The sequence below is a fragment of the Polypterus senegalus genome, chromosome 7, assembly GCF_016835505.1.
Source record: "Polypterus senegalus isolate Bchr_013 chromosome 7, ASM1683550v1, whole genome shotgun sequence".
NCBI classification, from domain to species: Eukaryota; Metazoa; Chordata; class Cladistia; order Polypteriformes; family Polypteridae; genus Polypterus; species Polypterus senegalus.
The window spans coordinates 31,551,847-31,566,500 of NC_053160.1; the positions used below are offsets into that span (position 1 = coordinate 31,551,847).

The window sequence follows — 14,654 nt, forward strand, 5'->3', positions numbered from 1 at the left end:
GGTTTGCAGCCCGAATGGGGTTCAACAGCTTACCCACGCCTCTCTGCGCCGGGTAGACACACGCTCAGTCTCATGCATAATTATTTATTGAATGCTAAACACTTCTGGAAAGACACAGTTGTCTAAAAAGGGAGGGTTTGAGGATACAACAGAAAGTGAATGAAAAGATGGAACTCTGGAGAGAGCAACATATAATTGTCCGTGAGTGAAGAAAACGCACGTTTGTCACGGATGCGAATTGCTGTATGTAGCGTGTAAAACAGTTTGCTATGGTGCACGCGGTCGTGCGTCGTAACCAAAAACTCAGTTTTTAAAGACTGCTTACTTCATTGTGTTTTAACCTCAGTTGTAAAGGATTGTTTTAAGGATCCCATGGGATACCCCTCGCAAACTGTTTTACACGCTGCATATGGCGACTCACCTCAGCGAGAAACATGCCTCTATGAACAGTCAAGGTGGCTTGGAGGTACATGAGGCCTCCACGACAGACGAGCATAAATGATGCCGTTCTTTCTGTGTCGTCGCGTCCGAGTTGGTGGGTGTGGCTCTGCGAGTTGTCGTCGTATCCAATGGTCTTGGAGTTGGTGGGCGTGGCTCCTCCCTGCATGCGCCATAGGTGTCTTACTTGTAGGCGGCTTAGTGAATCCATGCCGCTTTCCATGGGTGTCTTGCCTTAGTGAATTATATATATATATATATATATATATATATAGATGTTTCTTTAAGTGCACATAAAGACTTTGACCCATGGGGTGAACACTTCACTAAACCAGTGCTGTCACAACTTAATTTAACCCTCGTCATCCAGAGTGACCATGTTCAGCACATTTATTTATTTTCAAAAGGTTAAGTGTATCAGTTTAAGTCTGGATGTCGGAGGCTCTAGACACTTTGGCTAAAGCTGATTTCTGACGGAAAAGCACACTTTGTTTGACTTAGCATTTTTAATGGTGAACGGCACCTCAAAGAGATAAACCTTTGAGCAAATGAAACTTAAGTGACATGCACTGGGTTGTCATTAAACATAAAACACTTGCTTCCTTGTCAGAGGTCTTAGTTCAAGGGTGTCAAACTCAAGACCTGCAGGCCAGATCTGACCCTTCTCCATTTTACAAAGCAGCCTGCTTTATCAATATTCAAAATACGTTACCTAAGGCCTCACAGTGACAGCTTGTTTTCAACAAAAAAAAAAACAAAACAAAACACACCTTTACCATGTCGTCCATTTTATATAGAGATTGTATCCATGTGTAATTTAGCCAGATGACATTTACTCTTAGAATTAAAAGTCGTCTCCAGTGTCTGCTTATGCGTGCCACACTGCACCTGACCTGGGCAGAGAATGGAAACTGACGGCTTGTACAAGTGACAAGACAAGAAGGTGACACACCACACTGCCACAAAGAACTTAAGTGTTTTTGGCCTGCGTGATTCTGATGAACACTATTTGAGTTGATATTACTAAAGTCATAGATTAGCACCATCTAGTGGTGACGTTTCACATTTTCACTTTAATTAATGGTGTCATTGAGCTGAGCCCATTGATGCAGGCAGAGAGCAAACTTTTGTCTCGCGCCTCCAGCTTTAAACCCTCAGTTCAGTTTGGCTTTTGAAGGCATTTTGAATGTAGAAACGTTTCACCAATGTTTATTTCTTTAAATTCATGCATAATTGAGAGACTGTTAAACAACTATTTAAACATTCTTAGTGGAATATTTAAAACATTTCTGTACTTGCCTTGTTATGGAAGCTTTCATTGCATTCAAGAGTACTTTCTTATTAGCTGTGCCAGAATATGTACAGAGGATGTTTGCTATTCATTTGAATGTTATTTATTTTTATGTATAGGGTGGTCCAGATCTAATAATGCAACTTTTAATGCAATGCAGGAAAACAATACAAGACAAAAGAATTGTTCAAAATATCTTGTAATAAACGAAAATGGACTTGCATTGAATTAATTCACTGATTTTCCATGCGATGTCCCACTTGTCATCCATTCAGTTGGATACAGGCTTGGAGTAATAAACTTAATCATTTATAGCGTAATGAAAATTGCATAATTAGATCTAGACCACCCTGTATATGAAACGAATATGTAATTTAATGTTTAAATACATCTTGTGAGTTTGTATCTAAGGATTTCACACGTCATTCTGTGTTCTTGATTTGCTCGTCTGTCCCAACTAGCTTCAGTAAACAAAGCCAACTGGAATGGCGTCAATCTGACGGTGGACTCGAGCAGGGCACCCGTGGCAGAGGGCAGGGCACAGCGTGATGCCAATAGCTCACCTTCACACACACTCCACTCCGCTCACTTTTTAAAGCTGCACAGTGTCAGGGCAGGCCACCTTTCTGAGACTTGCCTGGCTGCTGCCACCGTCCTACGTGATGCTTTTGTCTTTCCTGCTGACTTGAGTGTTGCATGAGGATAGAAAACACATTTGAATTTCAGGTCGTGTTAAATGCGATTGCATGTGGAAAAAGATTTTCCGCTGTGGCAACCCCTAACTGGAGTAACTAAAAAAAGAAGAAGTAGTTAAATGTAATTGCTGTTTCTGAGCAGCTCCAGATGTGGTCTGTGTGAATCCTCACCAGTGTGTTTAGAAATATTTTTTTTAATGTTTAAAGTCAGGTGCCACCAGACTGGCGTGTGTTAATGCAGGTGTAATTGAGTATATTTTGTTTGATCTCCCAACAGCAGCTCTCATTTGACTTTATGCACTGAGATAACTTTCTCACTCCGTGTTGATTTTGATTCCACGCCTGCTGGTAGTTTCCCTAACCCACTGCAATGTCTAAGAAAAATAAAAGCTGATAAAAAGAGGAGGCCGTTTCAAGAGACATCACGATTGTGGTGAGCATGCAGGTACCCATGAGTCTCGTTTGTAAAGCTAATAAGACAGCGGCCTGTTGATATTTCCTGACCTGCATTAGGTATTTTGGCCCTCAAGAAAACTGAGTTTGACCTCCTGCTTTAGCTAGTAGGCCACATCTACCCAGAAAAGCCCCTTTTAATTTCTTTTTGCATTCTTTATAGCCAGTACAATACATTTTATGAGGATGTAAAATGATGCAATGTTTCTTTTCTGAGCAGACACACTGGACAGAATGATCGGAGGGAAGAGACACTTGGTGAACGTGCAGCTTACGGTGTCACCCTGGCAGCAGGAGGCGTCAGTTTCTACCCCAGTGATCAGCTATGCAGAAAGTGTACAGGAAGCAGCACTGGCACAAGATATGAAGAACGCTGTGGAGAACGGAATGCACTCTTCATGTCTTCAAGGTCCGTGCTAATCTGCAGTTACACCAAGGGGGGTACTTTGATGCTCTTTTATTTTAATAGACAAGCAATGGTGAAGCCCACTGGCAAGCAATCAGCACTGTCATTTCAATTTTTTGATACAAGTTTTCTGTTGTTCTGATACTGGGTGATTATAAAGAGATTATAGAAAATGAAAGAGCAAGCAGGGACCAGTGGTAGATTGTGTGTGCCAATAAACAAAGACATTTTTAAATGACGATGTGCTGTGTCTTCCAGGTCCCCTTTTGGGCTTCCCAGTGCAAGGCGTGCAGGTCACAGTGCTCTCCGTGGCAGCAGAGCCAGGAACGTCTTTGGCCATGATTTCTGCCTGCTCTTCCCGCTGCACACACAAGGTACAATTTTTTTTTTTCCAAAATCACACACAGTCTTAAACCCATGCTCGACATCGTAGAGTGGAGGGGACTGAGGGGAGAGCTCAGTTGACATCACCAGGAAGTGTTACGCGTCCAGTGTTACGCGTCCAGTGCTTATGCTGCGTTCCATTTGAACCGGGAAGTTAACATTTCTGAGTTCCAACTAGAACTCCACACAAGTCAGATTTCTACTCGGAAAGTCGTGAGAGTCTCACCAAACCTGACGATTTATTAGCACTTTGGTATATTTGTGTCTTATTAAATCAGTCGTACACGCAGTACTGCCCAACTTCTAACTGTGGACGTGCTGTTGCAGTGTTTGGATACCCAAAGTACCTCGTAATGCATTCTTATCAACTTGTTCAGGCAGTTTCCTGTATTTTAAAAGACCAAGCACAGCAGGTTTTCCTGGAGGTGTCTGTTTTTGAAATTTGGAACTCGGGGAAACACAAAAAAGAAAAAAGCAGCTGAGTGTTAATAGCCAGTTAGGAGAGAGGTGTTTTGATTTAGGCTGTAAAGAGTACAGTTGTGCCTCGGTTTGTGAGCATAATTCATTCTGGAAATGTGCTTGTAATCCAAAGCACTCGTATATCAAAGCGAATTTCCCCATAAGAAATAATGGAAACTCAGATGATTAGTTCCACAACCCAAAAATATTATTTTATGGTGTAGGACAGTGCTGCCTCACTGGAATCTTTTTTTGCGACTATCCAATGACGGGTGCAAATGCCTCCTTTTGAGGATTTCGCGGAAATGTGACATTGCATTGTCGTTAAACAGATTCATCACTCGCACACAAAATAAAAAAATGCTTTACGCACATGTGGTCACAATGCTATAGTAAACCGTATACGTTCATACGGATGTTGACTATATGAGTGAGGCACGCCGACTGAGACCGAGCATGGGAGACAATTACCCACAATCCTGCAGTGAGAGAGAGAACCACCATTGGCTCAGTTGTGATCACGTGACGCTCGGCAGACAAAGCGTATACGTAATACTCGCATTGCAAGACCTTGATCATTTATCAAGTTAAAATTTATTAAAAATATTTGTTTGTCTTGCAAAACACTAGCAATCCAAGGTTTTACTGTATTAGTTTAAAAATTCACATTTACCCAAAATTAAAGGATTTTAATCTAGCCACCATGCATTTATAGTAGATAGTTTTATTTTCCACTCTGGCGTACAGGCATTGAAACAAGCTGGATGTCAGATCTTAGAGCCACTGATGAGTTTGGCGATTACCGTGGATGAGGACTATCTGGGCCTGGTGCTGGGGGATCTGTCGCAGAGAAGGGGCAACATTCAAGAAGTCCAAAGCTATCAAGACAACAAGGTGGTGTCCGCATCTGTGCCCCTCGCTAATATGATGGTAGGTGCTGTCTAGTAATGACATGGAGGTATTCGTATTAGGTTTTTTTTTTGTCCATCAGCAATACGTGACGTCCTGTTCACTGCATACTGTTGTGCCACGTGTCATTTTTAAACACAGGATGAGTCAAAATGATGTTAACACTAATGGTACTGCTATGTATATACTTACAGAATTTATGTGCCGCATATGCTACGTGTTGAACATAGATTGTTTCCGCCATTCAAATGTTAACATCATTTTGACTCACCCTGTATAACATTAAGAAAGGCTTTTGCTGTCACTGAATTTCTTGATTTGAAATGTGTGTGATTGATTGATTGATTGATAGAACGTTAGTTGTCCTCAGGAGGAAATAATCTCCATAAATAATGACTTTATAATGACAAACAACAAGTCCCTCTCAGCTATACACCAGAATGACTAAAGACAGTCCCAGTGAGGCTCTATGCAGACGTATTGCTGTTGGTATAAAGGAGCCCCCCTTGTGTTTACTGACACACTGCTGGCTGGAAGTCCTCAGTGTTACGGTGTCAGAGAGAGGATGTGCAGCATTGTTCATAATGGCGCACAGATTTGGGGGTCCAGAGTGCGTCCCATAACTGAGCCCTCCTTTTGAATAAGCCTGGTAACAATAAGGAGAACATCTCCGTGGTAGAGGCACCCCATGGTGCTAAATAATCTCATTTTGTCTTAGGATGTGTTAGGTTATTTACTTATCTTTTAACATGCCCTATTTATTATATAAAGCTTAGTAACCTGAGTGTTCAATTTGAATCACAGCTTTAACTTGACATTTTATTTTACACTGTTGTTCACTGACAATGAAGCAAGCCAAATGAAACTGGGGATTAGAGATGGATGAGGTGCAATCTGTCATATAAAGACAAACCTACATTTCCAGTATAAAATGCAGAAATAGACCAGCGTTACTAAGTTTGGAGTCACCCAAAAATTGTTTTTGATAGAAATTGATTACTTTTGTTTTGAACCAACCTACCATTTTAAATTGATTAAAAACTATAGCAAAAACATCAGTAGTGGTGCAAATCCACTCAATAAAATCAAGTTTTGAGGTGAAGGTCCCTGAAGTCCTGCTCTCCAACCACACTACTTGGTTGTTTATTCCATGCGTCTGTGGTTCTTTGTCTGAAGTCCGCTTTATAACCGTGTCCCCTGATGTGTCATCACCGAGTGTAATCCATTGCCTTAATGTTTTTGGCTCCTTCTCCATTTTCTAGGGTTATTCAACTGTTCTCCGGACATTAACCAGTGGGACAGCCACGTTCACGCTGGAGCTGTCCAGCTATGAGGTGATGACGTCGCAGGACCAGAGTGCCCTTCTGAACAGAGTGAGGCACTGAGAAGTCCGTACCTCGCACTGGACTGGCTGAGTTTTCTTTTATTTTGCACTGCACTAACTAGGACTCGGAGCTCAGGTGTGTGTGTGTTTTGTAAATTGTGATCTTAAATGAACTGGACTTGATTACAATGGCCATTCCAGGCTGGTTCCTGCCTTGTGCCCAATGCTGCTGTCAAATTCCTGCTTCCCATAGCTCTGAACTTGGGATATTGGGCAGGGGTGTAAGATATGAATGGATGGTTTTCTATGTTTACTGTAAATGTGATCAACAGTAGTGCTAAAAGGCACTTAACTGTACTAATCTTATCTTATTCTACACTGTCTTCAAAAAAGCTGTAATTGAGTAAATAAAAGAGACATCCGATTACTTTATAATACAGAAATCATATTCATTTTTATTTTGAAACAAAAAACCCTGATCTGCATGAAATCATTACACATTAGATACACTTATTTGTAATTTAACATTTCACAGTAAACATAGTGACTTGTTTAAATGTTGTCATCATCTGAAAAGTGCAAGCATGGGCTAATGGCTGTGCAGTGCTCCCTTTTGTTGTGAGGCGCTCCGGAGATTCACTACAAACCTTCATACTCGTAGTCGCAGTGCCCTACAAAGAGGGGTTCAGCTCTTACACCGCGCCTGTAGGGAAAACAAAAGATGTAATCATTATTCAATAAGATGGCGCTTAATAAATCAGTACCGTCTGATTATGGATAACAAGCCATTACTGTTATCCTCAACCAGAAGCCATCATATCAGGGGGTCTGTTCAGTCTGTTCAAGTTCTTTATTTTGTTTTCTAAAGCCCTGTTCAGATAGGATCAGACTTCAGGACGTATGTCTGTAAAGTCGCTGTTACCACAAAATGTCAGGAATTTTTAAACATCAATATGTGTGGGATATGCATGGAAAAAATTACAAAGATAAGCATACCTCCTATGGCTATTGTCACATTAAAACAGCCTCATGTGGTGTAGCTACATAACTATTGGTGGCAACCAGGGTTAGGAAGATCTGCATGTGGAGCAGTGCTGAAACTCTGTGCCTTATCTTCACCTAACATAGCCATTTGGGATGGGAGGGCACAGTTAAGGAGTTGTGCAATAAATGTCCTTCTGTCACAGAGTCTTTAAGAGGCTGGACAAAACGATGAGAATGTATCGTTGGCGTTAGCTTCTAGCTCACCAACTATAAACTTACCTTGAAGTCAGGCAATCAGTATGCATTTATTGTTTAATTGTTAAAACATTATCTAGACCAAGAAGACTCAAGCAGGTTGTTAACCTACCAAAGCTGCAAGCTTGAACCCTCTGATAGGAAATCTGTGTGTGGAGCTCCTTTGTCCACAAACTCGTCCACCACAGGAAAGGATTTGCACAGGACCAGTTTAACCTGCGCTTAGCTTTTACAGACGCTTTAGCGCAGCCCATAAAGAGTTATTGACATGATCGATTCAGCTGGGACTAAAATTGCCAATGTCCGCCTGTCATAATGACTTTATCCTACCATCTGGACCAACCCTGTCCAAATGGGGCTTAAGACAAGTAAGTCATTTTAAAAGTCCAAGGGGCTGATTATTATTATTTTTTTCTTTTTTTGTAATGAATGTTTTCAATCAAGGAATGTAAACGGGTATAAAAAGGGCCAGTTGAAAATGAGAAAAGTTAGAAACCCCACAGCATGACCACTCGTCCCACCTCAAGTAAACCAATAATTTGGCAACAGAGGTAGGAATCACACCACCGACTGAACCCAAATGTGCTGTAACTGTGACGTCAGTGGGCAACAAATCCCAGAAGGTTTCATTGTTGAGTGGACCAGTTCTCAATGGACTCCAAGGACACTCCAATTGGTGAGGGCAAATAAAATTAAGTAAAAACAACCCAAAGTTCCATGGTTGAGCACCAGTGCTGTCTGAACTCAGTTCCATATTAGATACACACGTGCGCTCCGCAGCCTGTACATGCTGTGACAGACGTACGAGATACATCAGCATGGTCTCCACATACGTGCCACTGCTATCCAGACATGCCCTGCATAAGCTTGATTACTCAGTGCTGTCCTTGCTTGAGTACCGGCAAACAAATACTTTTAAAGGACTGCTGTGTAACTTAAAGCAGACGTAATTAATCTTTACAGTTGAAGAGCAGCTAACATTTAGTGACTTGTGCCTGACCCGCCATGACATATACAGCAAATAACATAAATGTATAAAGATGGCACATGTCACAAAGTGAAGTAGTCTACAAATAAGTCAAACTGGCCCTGTGGCACAACTCGGAGTGTGTCCAGTTGTGCTTATAAAGCTTCATTAAAACATCACTAAGACTACAAGTAGCTGGCAGATTTGTAAATTTTCTATTTGCTCATTAATGGCAGCAAATGAACACCTACTTGACCATGCGGCAGCGGTGAAGAGTCAGGCGACTGTATGCATCACCGAGGTCTTTTATGTTCTCAGAACTCCACAGCCTTTCAGCAACAGCACTGGCCCGTGGCCTTTAAAAACAAACAAAAAAACGTTTGTTATTAATAAAACAAGTTTGGGAGTTTACTGAACAAATATCACCATTGTGCATGACACCGTATCTCACCTAGTATCTCACTCAGGATAGAGACTGGGGCTATGACAAGCCGCTCTGAGAGGTCTGGTTACTGTTTCAAGGTTTGTGGTTGGCACACTGAGGACTGAACATGAGTGCTTCATTGATGTGCCATGTGACTAACAACACTTCAAATGTGTGTAACTCTAAGAAGTAAGAGCCGTCAATGACAGATATGTAAGCAGTCAATAGGATATGTGTGGTCAATGCATTTAATAGGCTTTGCACTTCTAGACAGAAACTGATTATATTCTTAGACAATATTTTATTATTTCCCCTTATAAGTTTAAACTGCTTTCTTTTTCTTTTATTATAAAAATTCTTGCTTTTTTCTTTTGTTGTATCAGTTTGTGAGAAAGCACTTCTTGTGGGTTGCTCAATGTTACCAGAGGTTTAGTCCCCAGTCAAACACCGATTAGATAATAAACCTAAAAGCATTTCCTTCCTAATCCATTCGGTTTGTTTAGGACGCATAACTGTGATGACAGCAACCACACTGACCTCGATATCCTTCAGTATCAAGCAAACACTGGAGCTGTTCACATGAGATATGAATGTGAGCTGACCACAGCACAAACTGTGCATGATGGGAAAACTCTGTGCGAGCTGTGCCTGTCATGCTAGGCACACTCTGCTGGTAACCAGGCAGTATGCTGAGAGTTTAAAAATAAATCCACATGTGCATACACCTTTACATCAAGCAGTGTAATGGTAATAGAGACACTAGAACAATATACTGTACTATGTTTTAAACAATCAATGAAATACTATTTATATATGTAATTCAATTTACAAAGGCAGCATAACAACATTAAAGAAAAGATCTCTCTCTCTCTCTCTCTATTTATATATATATATATATATATATATATATATATATATATATAAAATCTATGTGTGTGTGTGTACGTATGTATGTTCCACCATCACTTCCGAATAGCTATTGCGATTTTCATGAAACTTGGTAGACATGTTCCTCACTGGTCGACTAAAAATACTGTAGGGTGAAGTCAACCCTAACCCACCCCCTTCTGGGAAGGTTGGGGGGTGATCTTGTGGTCTTGTATGCATGTTATCACCCAGGTGACACTCAGAACGACCACCAGAGGGCGAACTGGAGGTGACTGCCAGCATTCTTTATGTCTGAGCCCACCGCGCCCGCCTGTTGTTTTTCAGATTAAATACAGTTGGCAAGTCCTGAGCGTCAACTGGATGATAACATACATACAAGACCACAAGACAAGGACATTAGTAAGTCTTCATTGTTTGTTAATTTATTTTTAAAGTTTTTTTTTTTTTTAATTATATTTTTCTCAATCAATTTTCTCAAGGGCAATGCTGGGTAATTTTACCTAATATATAATAATAATCACAGGAATAGAAAAGTACATTCCAATGAAAATGATGAGTCGAGAGTCAAAATATCACACAAGGTCAATATGACCTGAAAGATCACTATAATACAGATAAACATAAAAGGGTGAGCCACAAATGAAGCAAATCAGTCCACAATAATAGAAATTATATCATAAAGTTGAGAATCACGTAACATGAGGAAGAAGTGAATCCTCAAAACACGTTGGCCGGATCAGCGCATCAGGATTTATATTTCTGGTGTTATCGGATTTTCATTGTAATGTACTTTGTTTTTCATGTGATTATCATTATATATACTGTATTTCTTCTCTAGTGTTGTTACATTGAATTACATATATAAATTCTATCTCTCAATTGTTTCACCTACTTTCATCGATTGTTTAATACATTAGTACTCTATATTGTTCTAGTCCCTGCTTGCCCTCGTGTTTGTTCTGCTGAATACCAATGGAGTTTTCCTAGAAGGTTGGTATAAAATAATTATTTGTGGTGTGATTGGTGTTTGATGGTATGGCTTTGAGGTGATGAAACCCTTCTCCAGAGTGCATTTCCCATCATCGTGCCTGGTCCATTCATGGAGCTATCATGTCATCAGAAGGCCTGTTGATTGGCCGTGCCTTAGCAATTCCTCATCTGCTTATTAATATATCTGTGACTACTCCTGCTGATGTGAACAAACAACTGCTAAAGACCGAGTGCGGCTCACTGCCTTTCTTCTCATAATGAATGTAAATATTAACATCAACTCTGCTGGGGTGATCTTTGAAGTAAAGCCTTTGTCCCACTTGAAGCCTTTTTTGTAGCTGGAATAGCAGATAGAGAATCCACCACACACAGAAAGGCACCCACAAAACTGCAAGAGCGCACATTTCTGAAAGGCTGGACTTTGGAGCCGAGTTTGAGCGAGTTTACATGAGAAATAAATGAAATTATCCTCAAGATGACAGCAGAGAGTGTAGATGGGACTGGGGCCATAATGTTCCACAGTCAGGTTGTTTAATATACGGGATTTTGACATCAAATTACAAGGCCTAATAGCAAACTGACATTTCTATTTGACTGAAAGACAATTATGAAAAGAGAAGACAACAGTACCAGAGCCTTGGCATGAGGTTGGTGGCGTCCACATACTCCCCCCAGAGACAGGCCTCTCCTCCAATCACCAGCTTCTTCTGCTCATCCGTCCCTATGGTTTGAAATTTAGGAACACAGCAGTTAAAAAAGGAGATGTCTGAGAATGGAAGACATGAATACTGTCAACACTTTATAAAGGACCAGTCATTTTGACTTTTGGTGAAAGCAAACCATTTAATCGAATGAACTACTGGCTGGATTTAAAAAAAAAAGGTGTTTATAAATGGCACCTATGCAGTGCTTTTATTTTTCTTCATTCATTTGTCACTCTAGCACATCAGACGAACACATTTGCACCACAAATGTTCTATGACCGTATAGCTAGGAAGCAGAGCGCATCCTTTAAAATGAGGAGAATTTCGAGAAAAAGGGTGGAGGGCTTCATAGAAAACAAATTGGAGCCCCACAATGAGGGGTCACCTCAGTGATGATGAGGAGTGTGATGGTGATTGCTAATACTGTCACTGTTCAGGTTAGGCGCAGTGTGAAGTTAGCCAAGTCTCGTCTCCGCTTCATATTCGTGGTTTTTCGTGGCCCGCATAAAAGTGAAATCACTGCTGTCACTCGGCTATTTGAGAGTAAAGTCTTGCTGGCTGTTGCTGTTCAGTAAGCAGGTCCTTTATTGGGACGAACCCGTGGCAGTGTGACAATTCCCAGCAGGGGTTGATGGAAGGAAGCCTTGACCAGTGCACAGATTAAAGAAAGATGGAGATCAGAGGAACAATGCGGAGCTGCAACTTTTCCACACACAGTGTCTAAGGCTACATCCCCAGTATTACATTTTTATTAAAAAGTAGTTATACAATAAAAACCATCTCTGTCTACACTCATGTTTTCGCATCATTTTCAAAGTATCTTCACCTAAAGTAAAATGGCTTAAAATGCATAAGATGTAGCTGCTGTATAAGACACCCTGGGCATGTGTGCTTTAGCCAAAACAGGAATGATTACGCCGCGAGTCATGGTATTTATCACAAAACCATAGTTGCCAGTAAATTATTTGCCTTTTGTGCACGTGTGTCACATTTCAACTGCATAAAATGCAATTCTGATGCCTAAAGGTAAGCAACACAACAAACAGCCTGAAAATGAACTCCTTTATGTACACTACATTGGAATCTGGTTTTCTGTCAAGGAGTGTGGCCAATCAGAATGAGATGTTATGATGACCAGGATCCAATCAGAGGAGGGCCACGTAATGTCAGGTAGAATGCTAAGAGGGGACTGGGCGGTCTCGTGGCCTGGAACCACTGCAGATTTTATTTTTTCTCCAGCCGTCTGGAATTTTTTGTTTTTTCTGTCCTACCTGGCCATCGGACCTTACTTTGATTCTATGTTAATTAGTGTAATCTTATTTTAATTCTTACTTTGTCTTTTTTCTCTTTCTTCATCATGTAAAGCACTTTGAGCTACATTATTTGTATGAAAATGTGCTATAGAAATAAAGGTTGCTGTTGTAATAAGCTTCAACAAATCAGAGCACAATTAGAGTCTGCCTTTTCAAAACGATGTTTTCACCATAGCAACAGCAAATGGCCGTTTACAGAAATACACGACTTGGGAAAGCGGTTTCAAAAGTCTCTGTGTTTTGGGGTTAAACAGGGCAGGGTAGTGAAAGGCAACAATGAAGACTAATGTCTGCGGTTTTAAATGTAAATGTATTTGTGTGAACATAGTCCAAGTCAGAGTCTCCAACTCTAGTCCCGGAGAGCTCTTTTCTTAATTAATGACCAGTTTTTGCTGCTATGTCCGTTTATTTAATTGACTTTTCTTGAGACTCTGGCCACTGAATTGATTCTTTTTTCCGTAAATGGCACCTAAATATAAATTTGATGTGAAGTGAGCCAACAGATGACCAACTAAGTTGGGGCCTCAAACTCCAACCTTCATTCACTTTCTTAATTTGAAGCCAATTCCTATTCTTAAATAAACCGTTATTTAATTCCATGCCGCTCATTCTGCCATGGCAGACATTTTCAGAACTGTTGCTTTTATTTTTTAAGAGTGCTGTCGAAATGTTTTGTGCACTTGAGCAAATCAACATTACTGAGGCCTTCACCTTTCTTTATTTTCAGTTACTATGTGATGGACGCGGGTTGTTGTTTATATGTTGCTTTATTTTGTATCTTAATATTGTTTGGTTGCTAATTAAGGAAAAAAAATAATTAAGGGGCCTGAGTCTTAAGTTGTGCAGCAATTAAAATTAAGGCAAAGAGTTATTTAGAAGTAAAATGTGGTCACTAATTAAGAAAAGGGTTAGAATGAAAACCTGCAGCCACAGTAGTCCTCCAGGACTGGAGTTGGAGACCCCTAACCTAAGTGCATGTGCACACTTCCAAATTGTATTTATAAAGCATGTTTTAAAACAGGGTGGCACGGTGGGTAGCGCTGCCGCCTCGCAGTTAGGAGACCCGGGTTCACTTCCCAGGTTCTCCCTGCGTGGAGCTTGCATGTTCTCCCCGTGTCTACATGGGTTTCCTCCCACGGTCCAAAGACATGCAGGTTAGGTGCATTGGCGATCCTAAATTGTCCCTAGTGTGTGCTTGGTGTGTGTGCCCTGCGGTGGGCTGGCGCCCTGCCCGGGATTTGTTTCCTGCCTTGCGCCCTGTGTTAGCTGGGATTGGCTCCAGCAGACCCCCGTGACCCTGTAGTTAGGATATAGCGGGTTGGATAATGGATGTTTTAAAACATGTTAACCAAAGTGATTTATATACAGTATAAAAGGCAAGAAAGAGACAATAAAAGTTACAAACATATAATTAGCACAGGTACATCAAGACAAAAAACAAAACAAGCAAAAACAAAAATAAAGACATGCATCTGGAGGTCTGCACTGGAGGTTTTCATTCCGAGCCTTAATCCGTGAGCAGCGTTTGCTGCTAACTGCCTTAATTGCAAGTGACCTGCTTTTTAGGAGATTTAATTTAAATAATATTTAGTTTAAATAAGACGGTTAAGACAACTCCATTTTTTATGTAAATACCCTCAATTTAATGCTAAAAGCTCTTAGTTTCATTTCAAAACCAGTATGCTTGGCCAGTCGAGCCACACTATTAGCAGTTGTGCCACTTATGGACTGCACTGTAGACTATAACTGGTACTGCGCTGTCAGATACTT

The 14,654-nt window shown here is 40.7% G+C and overlaps 2 protein-coding genes across 6 annotated transcripts in view; one reads left to right on the forward strand and one right to left on the reverse strand.

Moving 5' to 3' along the window:
• gfm2 (GTP dependent ribosome recycling factor mitochondrial 2) overlaps positions 1 to 6,787 on the forward strand; it is a 46,304-nt gene extending 39,517 nt beyond the window's left edge. For all 4 annotated transcript variants that reach the window (XM_039758434.1, XM_039758437.1, XM_039758435.1 and 1 more), the window contains 4 exons: positions 3,098 to 3,286; positions 3,542 to 3,657; positions 4,874 to 5,056; positions 6,298 to 6,787. In XM_039758434.1, the coding sequence (XP_039614368.1) occupies positions 3,098 to 3,286; positions 3,542 to 3,657; positions 4,874 to 5,056; positions 6,298 to 6,420 (611 nt within the window). In that variant the 3' untranslated portion in view covers positions 6,421 to 6,787. The remainder of the gene's footprint in view (positions 1 to 3,097; positions 3,287 to 3,541; positions 3,658 to 4,873; positions 5,057 to 6,297) is intronic.
• Positions 6,788 to 6,791: 4 nt separating this feature from the next.
• hexb (hexosaminidase B (beta polypeptide)) overlaps positions 6,792 to 14,654 on the reverse strand; it is a 49,350-nt gene continuing 41,487 nt past the window's right edge. Inside the window, exons 12-14 of one of the 2 annotated variants that reach the window (XM_039758439.1) lie at positions 11,498 to 11,588; positions 8,817 to 8,921; positions 6,792 to 7,062 (exon numbers count right to left, since the gene is read on the reverse strand). In XM_039758439.1, the coding sequence (XP_039614373.1) occupies positions 6,999 to 7,062; positions 8,817 to 8,921; positions 11,498 to 11,588 (260 nt within the window). In that variant the 3' untranslated portion in view covers positions 6,792 to 6,998. The remainder of the gene's footprint in view (positions 7,063 to 8,816; positions 8,922 to 11,497; positions 11,589 to 14,654) is intronic. The other variant, XM_039758438.1, reaches the window with a different exon arrangement.